The sequence below is a fragment of the Camelus bactrianus genome, chromosome 14, assembly GCF_048773025.1.
Source record: "Camelus bactrianus isolate YW-2024 breed Bactrian camel chromosome 14, ASM4877302v1, whole genome shotgun sequence".
Lineage (NCBI taxonomy): Eukaryota > Metazoa > Chordata > Mammalia > Artiodactyla > Camelidae > Camelus > Camelus bactrianus.
In genome coordinates, this window is record NC_133552.1 from 10,360,653 (window position 1) to 10,382,678 (window position 22,026).

A 22,026-nucleotide genomic window follows, 5' to 3' on the forward strand; every position below is an offset into this window, starting at 1 on the left:
AACCATTTCCATTCAAAATAAGGAAGAAAGCAATAACTAACCATTTCTTAAAATGGCCCTTTGAATGGTTTCGGGGGTCTGCTTCAGAAATTTAGGGATGGGTGTTTACAAAAATAGAAACAGACAAAAGCAGAAATGTATATGCAGTGTGTGTGGGTACATAACATTTAATACTTTAAAAAAAAACTTGGCTTGCCAGTTACCTCTGCAGGCGCCAGAGCGCCCTCCAAGGGCCCTTTCTTCCCTTACCCCTTCTCTACCCTCACCTCTACCTCCATGTTAAAAGCTCCTGGTTTCTCCCCGCACCCCGCCCTGCTTGCTCCCTACCTGCTGCACCCCGGATCCAAGGATTTCCCTCCTCACGTGGCCAGCGCACCTGCCCAGCCCCCAGTTCCAAGCCTCACCACTGTCCCACTCAACGTCCCAGTCCCCATCGCTGCCACCGCGTTCCTTCCTCTTCCTGGGCCACTATCTTGGCGTTCCTGGACCTGCTCCACACCGTGGCTGCCGGAACCCGTCGGGGAAGACCTCTCGTGGAGACTGCGAGCACCACGTGCGACCCTAAAACTCCAGATCTCCTCTCCTGCCCTACCCGGCCACATGCACCAGAACCCAGGCCGGCCACCCAAAATGAGCGAGGACACGGCGCCACCACGGATTAGGAGGCTCCAGCTCAAACTAGGGGCCAACCCGCTGATACTTGTCCTCCTTCTGGGAGGAGGTGCAGGTGTGTGAGCCGGGAAAGGGTTGCGAGCCGCGCCCTTCGGCGGGCGCCGTCAAGGTGCCGCGGCCTGCGCTGCCCCGAGGGCGTCGCGTCGCTCTCCCGAGCCAAGGTTCTCAGGAGCGGGCCGCGGAAAAGACGTTAGCGGGAGGAGTTAGCGGCTGTTGGGAGAACGGGTTCAAGGAAACAGTCCCTTCCAAACCCCGGCCATCGAGGGGTGGGCCCCCTTCCTCCCTCCCAGGCCGGGGACGCCTGCCAGAAGGGGCGCGTGTGCCCACAGCGACCGCCCGCCCGGGCACGCCCGGGCAGGGCCGCGCAGGAGGGGCCGGGGGCCGCCGGTTGGCGGTGCATCGGCCTGGAGCTTGTCAGGTGAGGGGGTCGCCATAGCGATGCGGCCCCGTAGCGCGCGCGCCTGCAGCGGTCGGCATGGAAACGGCCCCCAGCGGGGACCAGGAGCGCCGCTGATTGGCCGATTCAATAGACGCGGGCGGGGCAGGGGTTGAAAGTAATCGGCGCTGAGCGCCGGGCAGCCACTGCTGGGAGCCCGGCGCCCGGGCTGGAATCTATTAACACCTCGGTCCCCTTCCGCCCCGCCCCCGCCCCGCCCCCTCAGGCGGCCCCTCACTCCCAATCCTCGTGTGCGCTTGGTAATTGTTCCAGACAAATATCAAGATATAAGGCCGAGAAGAGCGAGGCCCGCTGTGGGTTCCAAGCAGGTTTTGGGGTCCTCTGTCTTGTGGGAGGAGGGCCGTGGAAGAGAACTCAGCTTGTCACTTCGGAAGGGGGCGTACTTTCCCACAGTGATGTATCTTGGGTCATATGTTTGCAGGCAGGAGGATGGTAGGGTGTCAGATAAGCATCATAGCCGGGAAAGACACAGGTTTGTAGGTCTGGTCTCCCCGTTAACCTAGGGCTTAGTGTCCGGGCTTAGAGGTTTGTCTGATGTCTCTCTCCTTCCAGCCGTTCGTTACCCAGGTCTTGGAAGAAAGCCTGGAGAGATTCAAATCACTGTTTTGGTTCAAAGCAGCTTTGATCGCTTGTATGGTGGCTCATACCCTTTCAGCCCTAATAACTGTAGGAAAAGCTATATGTCTCTGCTCTCTCTTCTAGGGATTCGCTGCATCTTTGGAGCCTTCAGTGGAAGACTCTGACTAACCGGCTTGTCTGTTTCTCCTTCCCCGAGAGCAGCAGCCTGTGGAGACTGAGGATATGCATCTCAGCAGCTCCAAGAGCGGAGCAGTGCTGGGTCCAGCTTCCCAAGGTCCTGATGCCTATCAAATGATAACCAGAGGCCAGCTCGGCCAGGATCCGCCACAAAGAACAGTACTAGGGGTGCTGACTGAGAATGGGCAGTACAGGAGGACCTGTGGCCAGGTAATGACTGAGAAGTGCTGGGAAGGCTGCTTGTGAAGAAGGGCTGTGCTGTCATGGTGGGAGGTGGATTTCTCTCACGGTTTTACCTACCAATTCCCCTTGAGTATTCTAACCCTGGAATCTAGACTACAGGGACATTGATTTTTTTCTTTTTTTTAAAGATCACTTTGTCTGGTTCCTTTTCCAGATAGAAATACTGAATAATTTTCTCTGTCATTTTCCCAGCATCAAGGAAATAGGTCTAGGAACTGTTTAAGTATGTGTAAAGTCATTTAAGTTGTGGGCTAAAAGGAAATGTGAATGCCCCCAAATGAACTATGGAAGTGGGGCTCCCCCAGGTTGGAGTGGTATTCAGACTGATCTGGGCTGGGCCTAAAGCATTATGGATAACCTTTGTTACATTAGTTGGTGATGGTGTTAGAATCAGGATTGGCTCCAGCTAGAGTAGATTACTTCAAAATGCGTGCTTTGAAAGTAGACTTCTCCCCAGGACTGACAAAGGACAGTTGGGCAAACAGATCACAGGCCATCTGATCTTAGTTGCTTGAGCTTAACTGATCATAGGTACCTCCCTTACCAGATTGGCAACAAATTCAGACACTTAAAATGCAAATGAGGGGTTTGGATCCTTAAGAATGGATTTTGAAAAAAAAAATCCATTATGAAAGAAAAAAAAAAAAAAGAATGGATTTTGAGATTAAAAAAAAGCTTCCTCAAGTCTGTTATTAGACAACCCTCTCATAGCCATGCCTTAAGCCTGTATGGTACATCTGTAGTGGAGTGACGTTGGCAATAGTACCGTGAAGTAGGTAGGTAGATGTTCTTTCCATTTCATAGGTGAGATAATTTGAGAGGTTTAAGAAAGCCACCCCCCACCCCACCCCCACGCCAAAAAAAAAGCCATGATGGAGGCCAGATCAGAAGCTCCTCCTTATCTACTGACTGTTCAAGTCATCTGTGTTTTGGTGGCATCTGATTAGTGAGAGAAATATACCCAAGGTAATCTGTTTCAAGCTTTGGAAAAAATTGAGTAAAGATGGTTTTAAGAGACTTAATGTGCTTAGCAATGTTTACTTCTTTAAACTTCAAGTCTAAAACCTCTTAAAAATTGGCAGTTATGCCTATGCTGAGTGGGCTCACATTAAATTCATAACCATTAGTTAACACTCTTATGTTGCCTGGTGCTACCTTTACACTCCTGTATATTCCTCTACGAACTTCTTATAGAAATCTGTTTTATACTTTCCCTTCTCTCTCTATCCTCCACAGCCTCTATCTCCATCCTTACTCTCAGCTAATGACTTTATATCCTATTTTCCTAAAAACGTAGATGCAACCAGAAGAGAATGCCCACATGCCCCCATGTACCATAGACTCTGCCATCCCCTCCTGCTACACAGCTGATGTGTCCCTGCTCTTATGCGAGGTGAACCTCCCATGTGTGCAACACACCTTATGCTCTCCTTCCTCTTCAAGGATATCATTCTAGCAACTTTTCTTTCTCTTTGTAGATTTCTCTTCTCTACTAGGTCAAACTCAGAAGCATGCAAATATATTGTGGTAATTTTTTCAACCTTAAAAACCTTTCTACTACAAAGCTCCTTGCAGCAACTGTCCTATTTATAGCAATATTTCTTGAGCGTTTGTCTATCCTGCTAGACTATAAACCCCATCAGGATGAGGATTTGGGATGTCAGGTTGTCTGCTGTGTTCCCAGTGTTTAGAACAGTGCCTAAACTTAGAAATACAAATATTTGTTGAATGAATACTCTTGTCTCAAATTCTTCTCTTATTCTCTTTGACTCAACTCTTAATCAGTTCCTTCCTTTCTTGACTGATTAGCAGCATTTGACGTTGTTGGTCATTCTTTATTGCCTGATAGTTTCCTCTCACTCAGCTTGGAGAACATGGCTCTCTGCTGGTTTTCCACTGAGCTCCCTAGACTTGTCTCCCCAATATCTTGGCTCTTCCTTATCCAACCTCTAAAAGTTAGCATGTGCCAGGGCTTAGTATCCAATCTGAATCTGCACTCCCTCCCTCCCTCAGCAATCGCTTCAAGTCTCCTGGCATCGAGTGCCATCCACCCGTTGACGACTCATTCTTTTACCTCTGGACCTCTCAGCTATGTTGCAGGCTCACAGAGTCAGCTGCCTTCTGGATGTCTCCACTCATATCGTACAGTAGGCATCTCATAGTGCCACAAAACCAAACACCAGCCCTGGCCTCACCCTGCTCTCCCCAAAGTCTTCCTCATCTCAGGAAATGGAATGTCCATCCTTCCTGTTACTCAGCCCCCAAAACCTTTGTCAACCTTGACTCTTCTTTTTCTCCCAACCCCACATCTAATTTGCTGAAAAAATACGATTGGCTCTACTTATGAAAAAGTCTAGAATCTCATTTCTCATCCTTCCTGGTCCAAACCTCTGTTGTGTCTTACCCAGAATCCGCAAGTTGTATGACTGGTCATCTTACTCATCCTCCTTGATCTCTATACCCATACACGGCCGAGACGGTCCTTGTAAAACATAAGTCAGATCATGCCACACCTTTGCCTAGAACTCTGCAGTGGCCGCCCATCTCTGAATAGGAACAGTCCTTAGATGGCCTGTGGTAAGGCCCACGTGCTACGGCTTCTTTTTTCTTTCTGATTTTGACTCCCTCTCTCACTCTGCCCTGTCTGCTCCTTGCTGTGTCTCTGAGACACACTTCAACGTCAGAGTGTTCATCCATGCTGTTCCCTCTGCCCAGAATGCTCTTCCCTCTTCTGTCTGTGTGACTTACTCCTTACCTTGTTCATATCTTTGCCCAACTCTGTCCTCTTCATGTTATTATTCAAAGCACTTATCACCACCTGACTGACAGTATCTTTTCTTGTTTGTCCTCCCCACCCCCCCACCAAACTCCATGAGGGCAGTCCTCTTTGAACGTTTTATTCACTGCTAAATGGGGACCTAGAATAGTGTCTGGCACATAGAATATGTTCGGCAAATCTTTGTTTAATGAATGTATGTCTCAATCCACGTACATTTATATCTCTATGTAGCAAAAGTCAAACTTGGTAGTAATTTAGAGTCATGGTTATCCGGCTATAATAACTTGTGATTTGGGCCCTTTATAGTCCCTTTGATTTTTTTCCCCCAGTACTACATAAAGCACTTTTTGTTTACTAGACATTAGCTACATGTTTAACTTGCTAGATGGAAGGGAAAGTTGTGGAGCCGCATACTAACCTGGAAGTAGCCTCAACAGTAAACACCAAGGTTAATTACAAACAAGAAAAGGTTAATGCAGTAGCTTCACCCAGTATTTGCATAAATAGAACGCAGATTCATAAAGCCTGCCCACCTGTCCTGGCCCAGCTGACCTTCAGGCCATCCAACATGACTCACCTTAATGGGCAATGGTGTTCAATTCATTCCCATTGTTCCCATTGTTAATGCTACAGGAACCAGGGAGAAGCAACTGAGGGTTAGGTTTCCCTAAGGGTGATTACATTCTGTCATGTAATAAGATTCTCTGGCTTGTAAGAGAGTTTAGTAGTACACATTTCTAAAATCATCACGTTTCTAAATCACTGGGTATAAAAGGGAACTTTACAGGGGCTTGTTGACCAAAAGTTTACTATTTAAGGAGGACTGTCGGAACTCTGTAAGATGTGTTAGGAATCACGCTGGGTTGGTATAAAAGTGTGTAATGCTACAAGCGCGAAAGCCGATTCCACAGTCCCCCCCACGTGTGGTACCTATCTCACTCTGGAGGTCAGCTCGTAGCTTTTCTTTTTTCTTTTTTTCCTATCATCTTGAGTTTTCCTTGATAAATATGTGAGGAAGATGACAAATTTTAGGTAGCTCTTTTCCCAAATGTCAAATGTAGACAAAGATAAGGGAGAAATCATTTTGGGGAAGCTTCATTTTCTGAAAATTAAACTACAGACATAGATATTTCAGTGTAAGATTCCACTCCTCTTCCCAGCCTGCTGGTTTGAATCACAGGGGATTTCTTAGCACGTATGTGGTCTACGGGGTGGCATCTAACAAAAAAAAATAACCCTTTTCTAGGGGCTCACAACACTCAGGTGTTTCTCTGGATCAGAAAATGTCTGGCCTCCAGCTGGAAAGACAGCGCTCTCCGACCACGGAGTTCACGTGCCCGCCAAGCAAGGATTTGACATCTACATGGATGAACCTGAGCAGGGGGACAGAGACAGCTGCGTGGGGCAAGAGCGGATGGTGTTTGAGGAGCCCTACGAAGTAGACACCAGCACACTCAACTCAGACCTTCACTTCCTGCTGGATTTTAACACAGGTGATCTGACTCACGTAAGGCCGAGGGTCCCCTGTATTCATAATCACCTGCAGTGTTCACTAGCATATAACTAGCAAGAGAAAACCATGAAGTAATAAATGATTTTCACAACTGCCTGTGTGGAGGGTTAGTGGATGGAACCTGTGTTTACAAGTTAAATGTCTTAACCCAATAATGTTAACCCTCCCGCAGTTTCCCCTATGCTGGTGGATTCATCTCTCCACCCGCAGCCTGAAGATGCATCAGATTTTGGTACAGATGTGATAAATGTGACTGAATATGCTGAAGAAATTCATCAGTACCTTAGAGAAGCTGAAGTGAGTTTTCCTAACTTCCCCGATTTCCAGCACCCCAAGCACTTCCTGTTAAGACAGTTATAAGCTCTTTGCCACAACCATTAGTGAATGGCATTCTTGTGACATCCAAACCTAAGAATGCTGTGAAAGTCGTGAGGTGAGTAGCAAGTAGATCCTATCTCTGTGACCCAGAGGGTCTGTATATTAAGAATTTCACTCTCGGGAATGGCCATCATTGCCACTTTCCACCTCCTTTAAGTTATTTATTAACTAATTGCATTACACAGAGCCAGGATTTCACGCTTTCTTCCATGCTACAGTAAAGATTTCTTTGGCAATGAGCTTTTTCAAAACAGCAGCTGTACTATGAAGCGATCTTTCTAACAAAGCAACTATTTAAACGTGGAAACTCTTTCCCCTAACAGGTAAGACACAGGCCCAAGGCGCACTACATGAAGAAGCAGCCAGACATCACGGAAGGCATGCGCACGATTCTGGTGGACTGGCTGGTGGAGGTGGGGGAGGAGTACAAACTCCGGGCAGAGACCCTCTACCTGGCCGTCAACTTCCTGGACAGGTTCCTGTCGTGCATGTCTGTTCTGAGAGGGAAACTGCAGCTCGTAGGAACGGCAGCTATTCTGCTGGCTTCGTAAGTGTTCTGCAGCTTGAATAATGGGGGACTTTCAGCCTGTCTACACACTTGATTTCCATTCCCATTTATTGAAGAAATGCAGTGCTTGACAATGAAAGCTTGTGCATGACTCCTTTGAGAAAATATCATTTTTACGATATTTACTGAGAAGCTGAATCTTACCATGTGTTCACTCTTCAATTGAGATGTTTAAGATCCTCTTAACAACAAGTCCTATATCATAAGGAAGGCAGCCATCGGCTCCAGTTCAGGATCTAATGTAACTGTTTTGTGTAGTCTTTTACTTGTATTCTATTGTGAGTATAAATTCCTGTTTAAAGAGATTTCAGTTATATAAAAGCCTGCTTCCTGATCTAGTGAGTGACCCATAATAACCCAGTTTATTTGGTCACAGTGAATAAACTAGTCTAGCTGGTTCCTGTTACTATCAGTCATTCATAAAGATACCTAATTATGTAGAAAAGGGCTGGTTGTGGCTAAGCTTCTTTTAAATAAGTGACCTGCTGGTGAGTAGTGGTATTTTTTCTGTTCTGGTCTGAGACATTATACGTATTAATGCCAAAAAATTTGCAAAAATTTCTCTACAGAAAGGAGAAACAAAAGCAAAAGCAAAGAATTGATAACAGTGAAGTTGTCCCAGTATCTTTCTCTTGGATATAGAGCATCTCTTGATAATTCAATAGAGAAAGCTGAAATTGATCTTTTTTTAGAAAAATCTAAGACCTAAGGCATTTTTTTCTACCACTGTGTTCAACATAACATTCTTTCCCACAAGATGAAGTCTATAGACATAAGAGGAATTTACCTGTATGTCTGTCATTGGGAATCTTTCAGCACACCAGAGGCCCAAACCTAAAATTCTCGGTCTGAAATTGCTCCTTTACTAGTCCTAGCAGTAAGTACGACGTATCCTTGTAATACGCATGCTCTCATTCTGGAAACCAGCTCCTAATATTTTCACAGCCCTGTACTATTTAGCCATTTGTTAAGTGACACTTAAGTCTGCAAGGGCCAGGTGACAGGCATGGTAGTGAGCACCCAAGAAGGAGAGCCACAGGGTCCAAGCTTCACTTCCCCCAACCCTTTCCCTTTCATAGGAAATATGAAGAAATATACCCACCAGAAGTAGACGAGTTTGTCTACATAACCGATGACACTTACACAAAACGACAACTGCTGAGAATGGAACACCTGCTCCTGAAGGTCCTGGCTTTTGATCTGACGGTGCCAACCACCAACCAGTTTCTCCTTCAGTACTTACGGAGGCAGGGGGTGTGCGTCAGGACTGAGAACCTGGCCAAGGTATGGCACGGGACTTCCAAGAACTCTGGTGCCAAGTTGGGCAAAAAAACAGCCTCCTTCAGTTTCTGCCTTTCTTTTCAGTCCTTTGCCTTGGGCCCAGAAAAGCTTTTTAGCAATTGAAAGAGAGCTAATATTAAGAACGTGACTTCTGGTTATGACACATTACTATTGATTGTGTTTAGCAGACATGGGTTGTCTAATCACCTAACTCTTAGAGAAATTTCAGGTTAGAAACTGTTCTCTTGTTGTATACAGACCACATGCAAGCACACACTACCCTTGGGTTTGTAGAATGGGAACAAAATAAATATGGTTTGATCTAGTTCTAATCTCATCCTAACATGTTAAATAATAAAGCACTATTTGGTTATAGAACTTTAGTTAAGGTACCATAAGTATTGGTTTGAAAACTGAGGTTTCCATTTATAATGATCTAATATATCTGGTGTTTCTATGCTATGCAAAGAGTAATAAGGATGTCTGTATAGATCTCCCAATACGTGTCTTTTACTCTGATAAATTCCCACTGGTACTATTCTAGTCTCTGAACTACATGCATTTGCCTGATAAATTGAAACCTTTAATACGGACATATTTTTGCCTTTGGCTGAAGGCTCTAGTCCACTTCGGTGGCCAGGGCGATGCTACTTGACCAGCATAAACCTGCACTGCTAGTATAAGTCACCCATCACATATACTGTTTGGGTCAGCCAAATACTTGTGTATTGAAATTTATTACAACATAAATGTTATTCTGGTTATGGACAGGCATGGCAATCATTAACCCAGCGAATAATTTTGGGCATCTATTTCTGTGCTCATCACTAAATGCAGGTTGAACAAAGATGACACAGTTTGTTCCCTTGACATTTCCAGATTTACTTGTAACCTTAGTCAAGTTCCTAATTCCAATGAGATTTTTCTCTCTTGTGCTTAGTACGTAGCAGAACTGAGTCTCCTTGAAGCTGACCCGTTCTTGAAATATCTTCCTTCACTGATAGCCGCAGCCGCTTACTGCCTGGCAAACTATACTGTGAACAGGCACTTCTGGGTAAGAGTCTAATGACTTCCTTCTAGGTGAACTGCAAAGACTATCTCAAGTCTGTTCATTAATGTGCAAGGCTTTGAATGGGCTGGCCTCTTACGAGCGAGGCTTAGTTCAATAGGGAACTGGGTGTCTTGCCAGCAGACTACACCATGCTGCTGAGTGTTGCGGGGCCATCTTCATAGCTTTGACCCAGTGGCTTAGCCCCATGGGGAGGAGAAGTTGCAGGAAGTCAAGGAGATGGTGGTAGAGATGGTGGTCCCTCACTCAACAGAAGCAGGCCTGGAAACCTCAACACCCACCCTCACGCAAGGAGGGCCTCTAGCATAAGCATCGACTGCTTCGAGGCAAAGATGTGGACTTTTCCTCTCAGTATAAAAAAAAAATCTGGATCCAAGTAGGATGGTCAGAAGGTTGTATCAGTCTTTCAAGGGAACAGGGCAGTTAGCATTGCTTTATGGCCTGCGACGGTTAGCAAGATGGAAAATGGACCCCCAAGATTTGGTTCTGGAGGCTCACTTTTCATGCTAAAAGAGTGGAGCATCACCTACTTTTGTTTTCTAGGATTCTTATTTCTTATACTGCTTTTGGCAAAGAATCTTTCATAGTCTATGTAAATAGAATGTTCAGGTAAGTAGAGGCTCTTTAGGGGCCAGTAAAAATCTTGCTCATGAGAGAACAGATAAACTGTCCCCAAGCTGAGCATTATAATTGTACAATATGAGCAAATTTAGAACTCTGACTGTTCTTCCTAATATCTTACTTCTAAAGTCTCTGAAGGAGCATTATGGTTTTTTTTGGGATGAATACGGACACTTACTAAGTGATTCGTGTCCTTTATTTCACAGTTTTCAGATTTTTGCTACCTTGTAAAGATATATGATGAAGTTTTCTTCTTTTGTCTTTTGTCTTGATTAGCCAGAAACCCTTGCTGCATTTACAGGCTATTCATTAAGTGAAATTGTGCCCTGCCTGAGTGAGCTACATAAAGCGTGCCTCGTTATACCCCACCGGCCCCAGCAAGCAATCAGGGAGAAGTATAAGACTTCAAAGTAAGTTCCTGAAATTGTCCTGTCCACGATCACTATTTAAAGCTTGAATAGGGTATAGTAATTTCAGAATTAAAAACTAGAACAGGTTGTCCTGATTTGTACCTGATGCTAAGCTGGAAACGTAGGGTTGTATGTCAAAACAAGATCAGTCTGGAGGGGCCTAGAGTTACAGTTTGTCGGCTTGCAGTGCATATAGTCAGCCAGGTCCTTCCTTTCTCGTAAAACTGCTAGAAAGATTTCTGCGGCCTAAGTGACATTTTAAGACACCAAAATCTTTGGCTGGTGCTGAACTTGCCTTGGGTCTCATTTCAGGCACCTGCACGTGTCCCTCATGGAGCCACCCGCAGTCCTCCCTCTGCAGTAAGTTCTAGAACTGAAGCACTTTCGGAACTTCACCTCTGGATCAACACAACTGGTCTTAATTTTCACAGGTTTCCGCAGGTTGGGTCAACTAGTGTTGCTATGACATAGATGACATGTATTTTTTTTTAATGTAAATGTATTTAGGTTCCCTTAGACGTTAGTAGCTTTTAATATAGTCTGACAGTGTCTAAAGAATAAACAGCTTGTCTTCTGACCATGTGTGATTTACTGATTACCACGGCTGGCATACTTGTCTGGAATTTTAGTTGAGAGTAATTATAAATGTCATCTCTATTTCAAGAATTCGTCTAAGTTGTTTTTGTAAATCTGGCACACTGTTAGGATTACATAGAGGAATCCAGAGATTTCTCATGCTTGGTAAACGGCTACCTGGAGACTTTTTCCTTCCTGTCTCTTACTACTCATATAGCTCTCTGTAGATTGGCAAGGGCAGAACTCCAAGCCTAGACAGAGTAGAGAAGGGATGGAAGCAAGTACTGTCTATTCTAGCTGCCCTGTTGGGCCCTGGGGAGTAAAGACAGTGGGGTTGAGGACTAACTGTGGTCAAGTGCCCCTGAGGGGTAATCTACATTTAATCCTAAATCAGGGATGTGATGCTCATTTGGTAAAGGGACACCATCATGTCAGTGTTCAGTTTTGATCTAGTTACCCACCAAGCATATATTTTGGCCTTAGAAAATGCTCAGAGAAGTAGAAAAAGAAAATTTTACCATAGGATGGAACTTCAGAATAATTAAGCTAACCCCTCATGTTTGTCCCTTGGGAGATATCTGTGCTAAACGCAGCCCAAACTGAAATTATTCATGATCCTACAGTTCAACTCACTACACGTTCCCACATGGCCCCTTTCAGCAGCACTTACAGAGTATACAAGAGGAGGAAAACTGAAACAAACACATGCTTGTCTGTAACTTTCTTTCAAAGATTGGAAGGAAAATCAAGAGCCGACTTGACCTTGAGGGAGAGTGGTGCTCATTTGGGACTGAACAGAAATTTTGTTAATCTCAAGATTAGCAGCCCTGGTCCAGGAGCCCTGGAGGGACACAAGCCTTGTGGCCAGGTGTGGCCAGGTTTGTCCTGCCTCCGGGCCTGCCCCGGGGTTGGGGCGAGAACCACAGATTTTCTTTACATAGAATAGATTATACCCAGGTAGGTTTTGGTAAAACAGGATTAGATGAAATTAACTCCAAATTTTAGGTTGGTTTCAAGCTCTAATGGAATTATCAATATAAAAATACAGCCCTATTTTACATATTTTGTGAAGAATTTTTTTTGAAAGTTCCCAAAAGCTCTTAAAGAATTTTGGCATTGCCTTTTTTTTCCTCCCTGCAGGTAAGCATTCTCAAGGTATCTCCATTTCTGGTTCCATTAAAGAAGTTAGCATTTCCTTAAGTGTTTTGTGATTTATTGCATAAGTTTCACTAAGGGGAAAGGGGACACAGGACCCATATCAATGCTGAATCTTCTGTTTTTGTTACGCAATTAGCAATTTGTAATCTCACATCCTCACTTATGACTGGGTGTGTTTCTATTCACTGAATGTGTGTATACACACGCACACACACACACACTTTCTCCTTTTGCATTTGGCAATGTAACAAACGTGCTGTGTAGTCACCATAAAATTGCCCTCCCCTCCAGAGGCCAGTTTGAGAGGGTAATTCTGGCTAAGACTTTGGGGGTAGAAGTGCTGTGTTTGTCTCAAGCTTTAAGGATGTGAAGGACTTGGCCACGGAAGCTTCCGCTCATCCTCTGCCAGTTGGTTAACCTCCCTCCTGTGAAACCTGCCTGTCTCAAACTGCAACAGTCTTAAACTTGAGGCTGTTCAAGCAGGAGCAGGAAGTTTGAAGCTTAGCCATGAACTGCATTCTCTACTGAGAAGGGCACAATTTTAGGATTAAGAAGGACCACAGAAAGGGGTGGTGTGGATTTAGGCCTCTAAAATAATGGAATAGTATCTCATTTCAGCCTTATTTCTGCCCCCACCCCTAAAAGCAAAGAGCCAGGGAAGGGGAAGACTGATGTATCTGTTGGGAATGGACCATTTGATGTGGCAGTTGTGACATTTAGAGCAAGAGAAGGGCTGGGGAAGGTGCATAATGTTGAGAGGAGACATCAAACCAGCATGTCTCATAGACTCAAAACAGGGTGGGGTATTTCCCTGATGCCTGGATCCATCCCTGTCCTCACGCTCCCGCTTCCACGGCCTTGGCTTAGCCCCCGTCGTTTCTCATCTGTATCAATCACTATGGCAACCTCCCAATGGCTCTTCAGTTTTCTCTTTCCTGTTTCCAGGGTTTCCTGAAACAAAGTGGATGATGTCTCTTTCTTGCAACTAATTCTTCAATGCCACATCACCACTGGGATCAAATAGGGGGCATGCAGCCCCCTGCATGGGCAGACCCTTGTCCACCCCGAACCAACAGCTTCTGCCTTTCCTGCTGAGTCACTTCTAGATCCTGCTGGGTCTTGTTCTCCCTCGGTTCATTCCCTCCCCACGTGCTGCTTTCTTTCTAAAGACATTTCCCACCTTCCTACAGCACAGGCGATTCTGCAGATCTAATCTTTGGCTTCAGCTCCCCATCAGCCTCAGGGAAAGGGTCTCTCACTACCGGCTGCTACCTGTTGGTCTCCCCTCCTGGAGTACACGCCCCTCCAGCATCTCCCCCACCACTGTATCTCACAGGCAGTTCCCCCAGTAAATCTCTTGCACATCTAGGCCTGTCTGGATGTCTGTTTGCGGGAGGCGCAAACTCACACAGAAGCCTTTTAAACCCTAAGAGGTGGGGATAAACAGCGTTTCCCAAATGTACTTGACTAAATATTCTTTACACAAACCTGTCAGTATTTAAAAGGGCACTCATGTTTCAAGGAACACAGATCAGAATGCTCTATGGAAAAAGGATTAATTAATAACTACCTAAACTGACCGACATTTTAATTTCTACGTTATTTATTATTTGATTTGTACAGATATGTTTAAATTATCTGTTAGTGTATTTTGTGTCATTCTTTCAGAGTCTTATCCAATTATTTCAGTATTCTGAACTTAAAGAACCCTTGGGGTAATATCAAGGAAGATTCTTCACTGCTTAGATGCAACTGACATTATAGCTATTGCCCTGGTACCCAGGCAGGGGGATGAGGGGGCAACCCAGGCAAGTAACAGCTTTCTTCCTTGTGTCCCCTGGGGGGAACCTGTTGAATGCTGTTAATGCAAATCACCAAGATAGTGACCGACTCTATATTAAATATTGACACAAGAGAGATTTCTGGAATACTTAAAAATGTCTGACATGTTATTAGGCATTTAGTGATTTTATTATATGGTCACATTCTGGAGAAACTAAAGTTCTGATTACTAACGTCTGACAGTACAGAATGCTAAAAATTTGTAACTCCCTGTGCTGGTTTTTTGAAAGGAATTGAGCCCCCAAAGTAAATATAAATATTGTCTTCAGGAGAATCCTTCAGGTGTTGTGTTTTGAAAATTATGCAAAGATTCTTAGAATTATCTGTCCATTGACGAATGAAAGGTAAAGAAAATATGGTACAGACAGACAATGGAATATTATTCAGCCTTAAAAAGAAAGCAAATTCTGACACATGATACAACATGGGTTACCCTTGAGGACATTACGCTAAGTGAAACAAGCCTGTCACATGAAGACAAATACTGTATGATCCCACTTCTGTGAGGTATCTAGAGTAGTCAGATTCACAGAAACAGAAAGTAGAATGGAAGTGGCCAGGGGCTCAGAAATACGTGTAGAGTTTCAGTTTTGCAGGATGAAGAGGTTCTAGAGATGGGTTGCACAACACTGTGAATCTACTTAACACTACTGAACTGTACACTTAAAAATGGTTAAGGTGGTAAATTTTACATTATGTATATCTTCCCACAATTTAACAAATAACAATCTGAGAAGTTTCACACTGCAGTTTTTAAGCATTCCTATACGAATAGTCCAACCAGTGGCAAAATACAAGCTCCTTAAGAGCAGAAAGACTATTTTACTGATTTTTGCTTTGCTGCTCAAAGTGTGGCCCATGGGTCAGCACCCCCAGCGTCACCTGGGAGCTTGTTAGAAATATACAACCTCGGGCTCCACAGCGGATTTACTGAATCTGAACCTGAATCTTAATAAGACACCCAGCTGATTCACACGCACATTAAAGTTTGAGAGGCACTGCCCGACAGCACCTAACTCAGAAATATAAGAGTTTAATCACGTTTGGCTGTTGTTTGCAGACTAGACTCTTCAAGATTTGATAAATGCATTCAAACTCTTTGCCCTAAGGGTTGCTGTCAACACAAGACGTCACCATTACACAGAGGCTAGAAACCAGTAGTGAGCCAAGATTTACACACATTTAAAGTGGGATTTTTAAAAAGTAACATTCTCTTTGATTCTCCATCCTGCATTTGGAAGAAACACTGAACTTGAAGATGGAGCCATCTTTGCCACCCTCCTGCTTTATGTTGACCACTTAATGACCTCTGTGTGGCAGTATAACTCTGAGAAATGTACAGAAAGGTCAGCATTTAGTCTGTAGATATCATTCCTGTGCTCTGAAATGCCCCTCCCACAACCGTGTAGTGGGGAAAAGACCATGCGTAAGGCCTTTGCTTACAGGCAGCATGCCCTCACAGCTTTTCTCTCTTGCTCCCCTTCCTCTTCCTCATTATCTCAAGAAGCTGAGCATCCCAGATCTGGCCGTATCACCGTCCTATATACCCAACTGCCTCCCTGCCTCAGCCTAGGATGCTTAATGAGAGAGAACCCCAGAAACCACGGGAAGTGCAAGTTCAGGATCCGGGAGCTCTCAGACCCCCTCCTCCCAGGGCAGCCCTGGGCTTCGGTCTGAGGTTGTTGGTGGGTGGATGGGCCTCAGACGGAATCCTCCAGCCGGCGTTCTCCTTGAGCAACACCTCGTAGTGCTCCCTGTGACCAATATGAGCTCCCGGTGTCACAACACGGGCAGTACTGAGAGCGGAGGATCTAGCCAACAGTGGCTTGTCCGCAGATGTGTGTCCTGTGGTTGGAGAAGTGAACAAGAGGGATGCTCTCTGAATGATGAACATGCTAACTCACCAGGCAGAGCTTTCGTAGCTCCAGGCTGGAGAGAAGAGTCACTGCATGTGCTAACGAGGTGACAGTCTATGGTAATTCCACGCTATACTTGCTGGAAAATAAATTAGTAGCTTGCATTTTTCTTGGATATACACTTTTCAAAGCACTTTCAACTACATCATCTCATTTAATCCTCACAAGACTTTGTGAGCTTAAATAGGACAGGTGTTATTATTAGCCCATTTTACAGAAAACTAACGCAAGTCTTGGCAACTTTTGAGTCTGCAGTGGTAGTTGATGGCAGTGACTCAAATCCACTCACTTCACTCATCCCTTGACCACAAGTAACTGAATGTCTCTGGATTGCAGTTTTCTTAAATATAAATAGGAATGAAAATAATTGGTTCTCACCCACAAGGCAGTGATAGACGTGAAGTCTATAGCACAATGCCTGCTTGCACACAGTCAGAGGTGGTAACTGTTAGCTACGACGCTTATAGCCAGAGATCACACAGCTAATGTGTGATCACGTTAAACCTGGAACTCAAACCATCTTCTGCTTCTAAGTCCAATGGTCTCCCCATTATGCATTAATGTGAGAGCCTTTAGACCCATTTTGGCCTCATCTCCTTCAAGAAGTACTTTCTGATCCCATCCCATTCCTAGCAAGTGGCCCACCTTTCTTTCCTAGTTGTATTCCATCCATCACTAGCTCACCACTCTGTGTATAAATCCACTAGGACCAGGACCCGTGCCTCATTGGTTTTGGTTGTCTCCAGAGCTAGATCATTGCCAGCACATGGTAAGCACAATAAATGTTTGTCAACTTCAACTCAAGTATGGCTCCCTGATAGGAATTTTGACAGGAAGCAGTCTCCTGTCCAATCTGACCACGCTGTCACCCTCTGCCTGTGCCTCTTTGTTCAGTTTGACCCCCTTTTGTCTCTTATCTTATCTCCTAGAGATCTGTTTATTAGCTGTGCCTATAATTCTCCAATTCTCATGCAGCATTTGAATAAAATCACAGTTTAGCTCCAGCTGTGCAGGTTTCTGCAACCTAATATGAAGCCCCTGCCTGCTGCTGAGAGAACACACAGATGTGATTTAGAATCAGACTTCAGGGGAATGTTGCAGGTTGTCAAGGCTTCATTTCTGACCAAAGAAGGGGGAGGAACCCAAAAATGGGGTTGCCAGAACGACATGGAAATGTCAAGAGCTTGAAAGAAAGCATGAAACTCAGACCCTAAACGACTGGATGATGCCAAGATGATGGCCTTTTGTTACCGTTGCTGCTGTTTCTGCCTAATTCGAGGAAAGCGAATTATACTTGAGCAAAACAAATTCATTGCAGGTTATACATATCTGAATGCATGTCTACAGATATGCGGAGCTACACATGCCTATGTGGATGTACAGGTACCTATGTCTGTGTTTTCTGGAATTAGAAATCTCCATCCTATGTAGCAAAGCCTTGATATACAAGCCCATCTTCTTATTTAATCAGTGTTATTAATGTAAATAAAACCATTCAAAATTCTTCTCACGATATAATGAAAGTCATAATCATAACCCATTGTCAAGCATTAGCTACTGCTCCTGTATACAACACATTGAATGACGTGACCGCTAGGTATTCAGTAAATGGAACTCCATTCTAACAAATTAAACAGTTTTAAGGAGGAATTTCATAAGCTTAGGGGAGCATTTCAAGGCAACAACTCATTAAATATAAGCAATCTATCCTTTCCTTCCACATTAGAAATCTTATTGCTTTGGACCCTATGTTGGAAAAATGGCTTTTGCTATTTTTGCAAGTCATCCAGGAGAAGGAAAACACAGTGACTGCTTGATTTTTAAACTTCCAAGAGGATATAATGCAATATATTGAGATACTTTAATATATGAAATACGAACAAGGGTTCTCTGGATGGGTGCATCTATTTTCAAGCTCGTCTAACCCTATGAGAATAAAAGCCTTGCTCAGTTTTACACATTACACCCTCTGTATTTCTTGGTTTGAGAAAATATAAGCAGATTTGACTTCACGTTGTTTTGGCACGAGCGTAGGTAGCTGATGAAGGTGGGATGTGACATGTTAGCCAACGACAGCTCAAGCAAACCAGCAGATTGCCAGGGTAGTTTCAAAATCAGTCGGTAACACAGTCCCATGGCAAAGTCGAGAGATGATTTCCTCAGACACCTAATGTTACAAGAAAGGTCACACTTAATTTTGATTACGTCTGTGATTTACACTGGCTCTCCAATTTTACAATGATTACAGATGAGCATGGAATTGGTGTCTAAAACACATTGGCTCAGGTGAAATCAGCAGTTTTTAAATGAGCAGCATACACTTCTCTCACTTTAGAAAATAACGAGATAATACAGTTTTATTTTATGAACTCTACCAACCCAAAGCATCGATGCAGTTGTCTTTACATTTCATACAGTTATCACTTAATTTCTGATGCTGGGACAGCCACATCATGAGGAAAAGATAAGGAGTTTATTTTCTGTGAGTGACCCCAACAACCTCAGCCTCAAAAGAAGAAACACTGAAAACATTAACACTGAAGTTCCGCACTCAGGCCTTGGACAGTCCCTTCTTCCCCTGCCTGGTTAGAGAAACTGGGCGGAGAGCGAGAAGTGCTTGTAATCCTTTTAGTTGTCTTTTACCTACCGTTTGCCCGGTCCCTGTTTATGTAACTTTGATGGAGGCAAGGGAAAGAAGAAAGGCGCATTCCACCAGGCAGGTATAGGAGGAGATGTCTAAGCTTTAAGCCATCCGGGAGATGTTAAAAAATACAAATTTAACAGAGTAAATTTGAAGATCTAATTGGGTTTATTCAATGATTCGTGATTTTGCCCATCTAGCAAGCAGAGAGATCCTGCCTGGAGCTGTACAAAGTGGAAGGTTTTTATAGGCAGAAGAATGGGGAGGCAAGGAAGTTTGCAAAAGAAAAGAGAATTGTTTTAAGCAGGGACATCTTCTTTGGAGGGAAGAGGATGGCAGGAGTCTTACCTTGCAGACAACTTTGCTCGTGCTGACTGGAAATTTCAGATTGATTGTTTATAAAGGTCAAATTCTTGGAGAAGGTTGAAACTGCAGGTAAGTCTTGGTGTGCTGTCTGGGGCTGGCTGGGGCGGCAGGCTTGGGCAGGGAGGCGCGAGGCGGGAATGACTCAATTTGGGGCTTGTTGGTTCTTTTTAACAGGGACTATCCAAGAGTTTTATGTTTTAGGAGTCCTGAAAGGCAGGATTCTAGGCTAATTTGGAGACAGGAGAACATGGAAAGGAAAAAAAAAAAAAAAGAATTCCGAATGAAAATAATCTAAGCCAAAAACTCCGATGGGAAGCCAAGGGCACAGTTCAGAAATTCTGTTTAACGTATGAATAATAGGTTGTTTTGAATGCTAGTCTTACAAAAAAAAAAAAAAAAAAAAAAAAAAAAAAACTCTCAGAGAAGCCCTGATCCAATCCACATTTTAGACTCACCCTGTCCCTAGACCCCTGAGCTGCTGTCATTGCAGAAAACCAGGCTGATATTGCCATAGAAGAAATGGGCAACATCTTGCAGAATCAAGTAGGATTTTCTCATTTCCTCAGAGGGGTAACAATACGATGAGGTGAGGAAAGGAATTCAGCCAGTGATGTGCTAAATATTTAACAAGTGGTTCCCGGGGAATATGCCTATATATACATACATACATTTATTGTAATTTCTACAGGTGTTAAGAATGTGTAGCACACAATTTATGAATAATAATAAGATATATAATACTCTTCATTGTATATACAATATAACTACATGATTCTTACAGAATACTTTCGTTGATTTTTGCCAAACTTTTTATGGCCAATCTATAGTTGCAACTGAGAAATGGATATAGTTTGTATACGAATGTTAGTAGATACTTTCATTTAAGTCAATGAACAAGATTAAGCAAAGCAAGAAAGATGTTGGAACTCACTTGTTTGTTAGTGACTTTGTTGGAAGAATACTGGAAGAATATTTCCTCGATTTTTTTACACTATTCACAATGTAATGACCAAACGTATGACACATTTTAGAAGTTTAAAATCTGCATTACTTACATTTTCTCTATTATTTTCTTAAGTGCAAACCAGAGATTGGCCAACTTTTTCTGCTAAGGGCCAGATAGTAACTATGTTAAGCTTTGCAGGCCATCTGGTCTCTCTCTTAACTATCTCCATCTATACAATTCCACCATTGCAGTATGAAGGCAGCCACAGACATATTGACCTGAAACAAACAGACTCCCAGATATTTCTCTGGCAAAGATGAGTTTATTTGGAATCAGCAGTTAACTGCAGTCTGGGGTCTGCAACTATGGCTAGTCAAGTACAAGTCCTCGCATGGACTTACATCACATTTCGAGTGCTCAATAGCCACACGTGGCTCGTGGTTGCCATATTGGCCAATGAGGCTCTAAAATACACGCAGACAGTTGCACTCAAGAAATATTAAACAACAACATAATAAGTGGTGAAACCCAATGAAAGGTTGCCTTTGCCTTGTTTCATTCATTCATTCATCTGTCTGATACCAGCTGAGCACCTAGGTCACAAGCAACTGCAGGAGATAGAAGGAAAACTAATCCATAGTCCATGCCTTCAGGGAATTCAGAGTCAAGAAGGAGAAATCAGACAATCAACAGATAAAAATAATGAGGATGGGGAAAGTTAAGAGTGCCACAAGAGAAGCACAGGTAGAGAAAACACCGTGGGACTTGAGCAGAAGGAGAGGCTCTTTCTAGCTGGAAGATCAAGAAATTTGGGGTCATTTAAACTGAAAAAAAAAGAAAAGAGAGAGAGATGGGTAGAGACTCGACTGCAGAGTTATGGAGAAGGGCACTTGAGGCAGAGGAACCTTTGGGGCTTAAAATGAGTGAACAGGAGGAAGGTGAAAGGTCTGAAGGGTGGACAGTGGGCAGTCAATACAGCTCATGAGCAAGGGACAGATGCCATCTTCAGAAGTTTAATCTAGCAATACTGTACATAGTTTGGAAGAAATACTGAGAGATGGTGAGGGACTTCTGTAATCACTGGGTGAGAGGTACTGAAGTCATGAACTAGAAGAAGGAGAATGAAAATAAAAAGGAGAGGAAGGCACAATAGATACTATTAGAAATTGAATTGACATGATTGGCAATTACATGGAATCGAGAGAAAAGAATCTGAGATGCCGAGGCGGCCGTGTGGTACTCGTGCATTAACAACAGCAAAGAAAGGACATTTGGGAGGGAAGATGATGGTTTAGTTTGGGACATACTGAATTCTACCAATAACTTTTTATTGGAGAAATAAATAAGTAAATCGTAAAGTAAAGATTCTTGATCTCCTTAAGCACACGCTCAGAGAGAAAATGAATTAGTGTTTAGGGAAGTTGATACTCTACCCTCTGCATCTGGAACCATAGGCAGGCAGCCCTGCTTCTCTGTGCATCACTGCACTGACCACTACTCGTCATTTTCTGAGGTCAGCTCTATATTTCTATTATCTATGACTGTTGCTTTAAGTCTGATGAACATTAAATACATTAGCTAGAATACATTAGCAATGCAACTGCTAATCTGAAAAAAAGGGAGAATTCAGCATTCTTATCCCGCATACATTTTCAGGGTCTGGTTCCAAATCACATGTAAGCAGCTTGAGGCTCACCTCCCTGGAGAAAAGAGATGCTCACATCTGCCATGTTGTACAACCTCAGGGGATCAATTCACACCGTATAATATCCTACACTGTACACCAAGGATACAATATGAATGGTCCTGCCTGGAGCTGTGCCACACTGCAATA

General features: G+C 43.7%; 1 protein-coding gene across 1 annotated transcript; it reads left to right on the plus strand.

Annotated features, from left to right (window-relative positions):
• Nucleotides 1-1,067: 1,067 nt before the first annotated feature.
• Nucleotides 1,068-11,324, plus strand: CCNA1 (cyclin A1). Its single transcript, XM_074378637.1, has 9 exons — nucleotides 1,068-1,422; nucleotides 1,910-2,095; nucleotides 6,154-6,400; nucleotides 6,593-6,717; nucleotides 7,122-7,345; nucleotides 8,446-8,650; nucleotides 9,588-9,701; nucleotides 10,614-10,747; nucleotides 11,060-11,324. The coding sequence occupies exons 2-9, from the start codon at nucleotides 1,931-1,933 to the stop codon at nucleotides 11,109-11,111; spliced, it is 1,266 nt and encodes a 421-aa protein (XP_074234738.1). The 5' UTR covers nucleotides 1,068-1,422; nucleotides 1,910-1,930; the 3' UTR covers nucleotides 11,112-11,324.
• Nucleotides 11,325-22,026: the final 10,702 nt, after the last annotated feature.

Excerpts from the sequence above, each read along its gene's own strand:
- CCNA1 (XM_074378637.1), top strand. The coding sequence starts at position 1,931 with ATGCATCTCAGCAGCTCCAAGAGCGGAGCAGTGCTGGGTCCAGCTTCC. Across the intron at positions 2,096-6,153 it reads ACAGGAGGACCTGTGGCCAG|GGGCTCACAACACTCAGGTG; the intron begins GTAATGACTGAG and ends ACCCTTTTCTAG. Across the intron at positions 10,748-11,059 it reads GAGAAGTATAAGACTTCAAA|GCACCTGCACGTGTCCCTCA; the intron begins GTAAGTTCCTGA and ends GTCTCATTTCAG.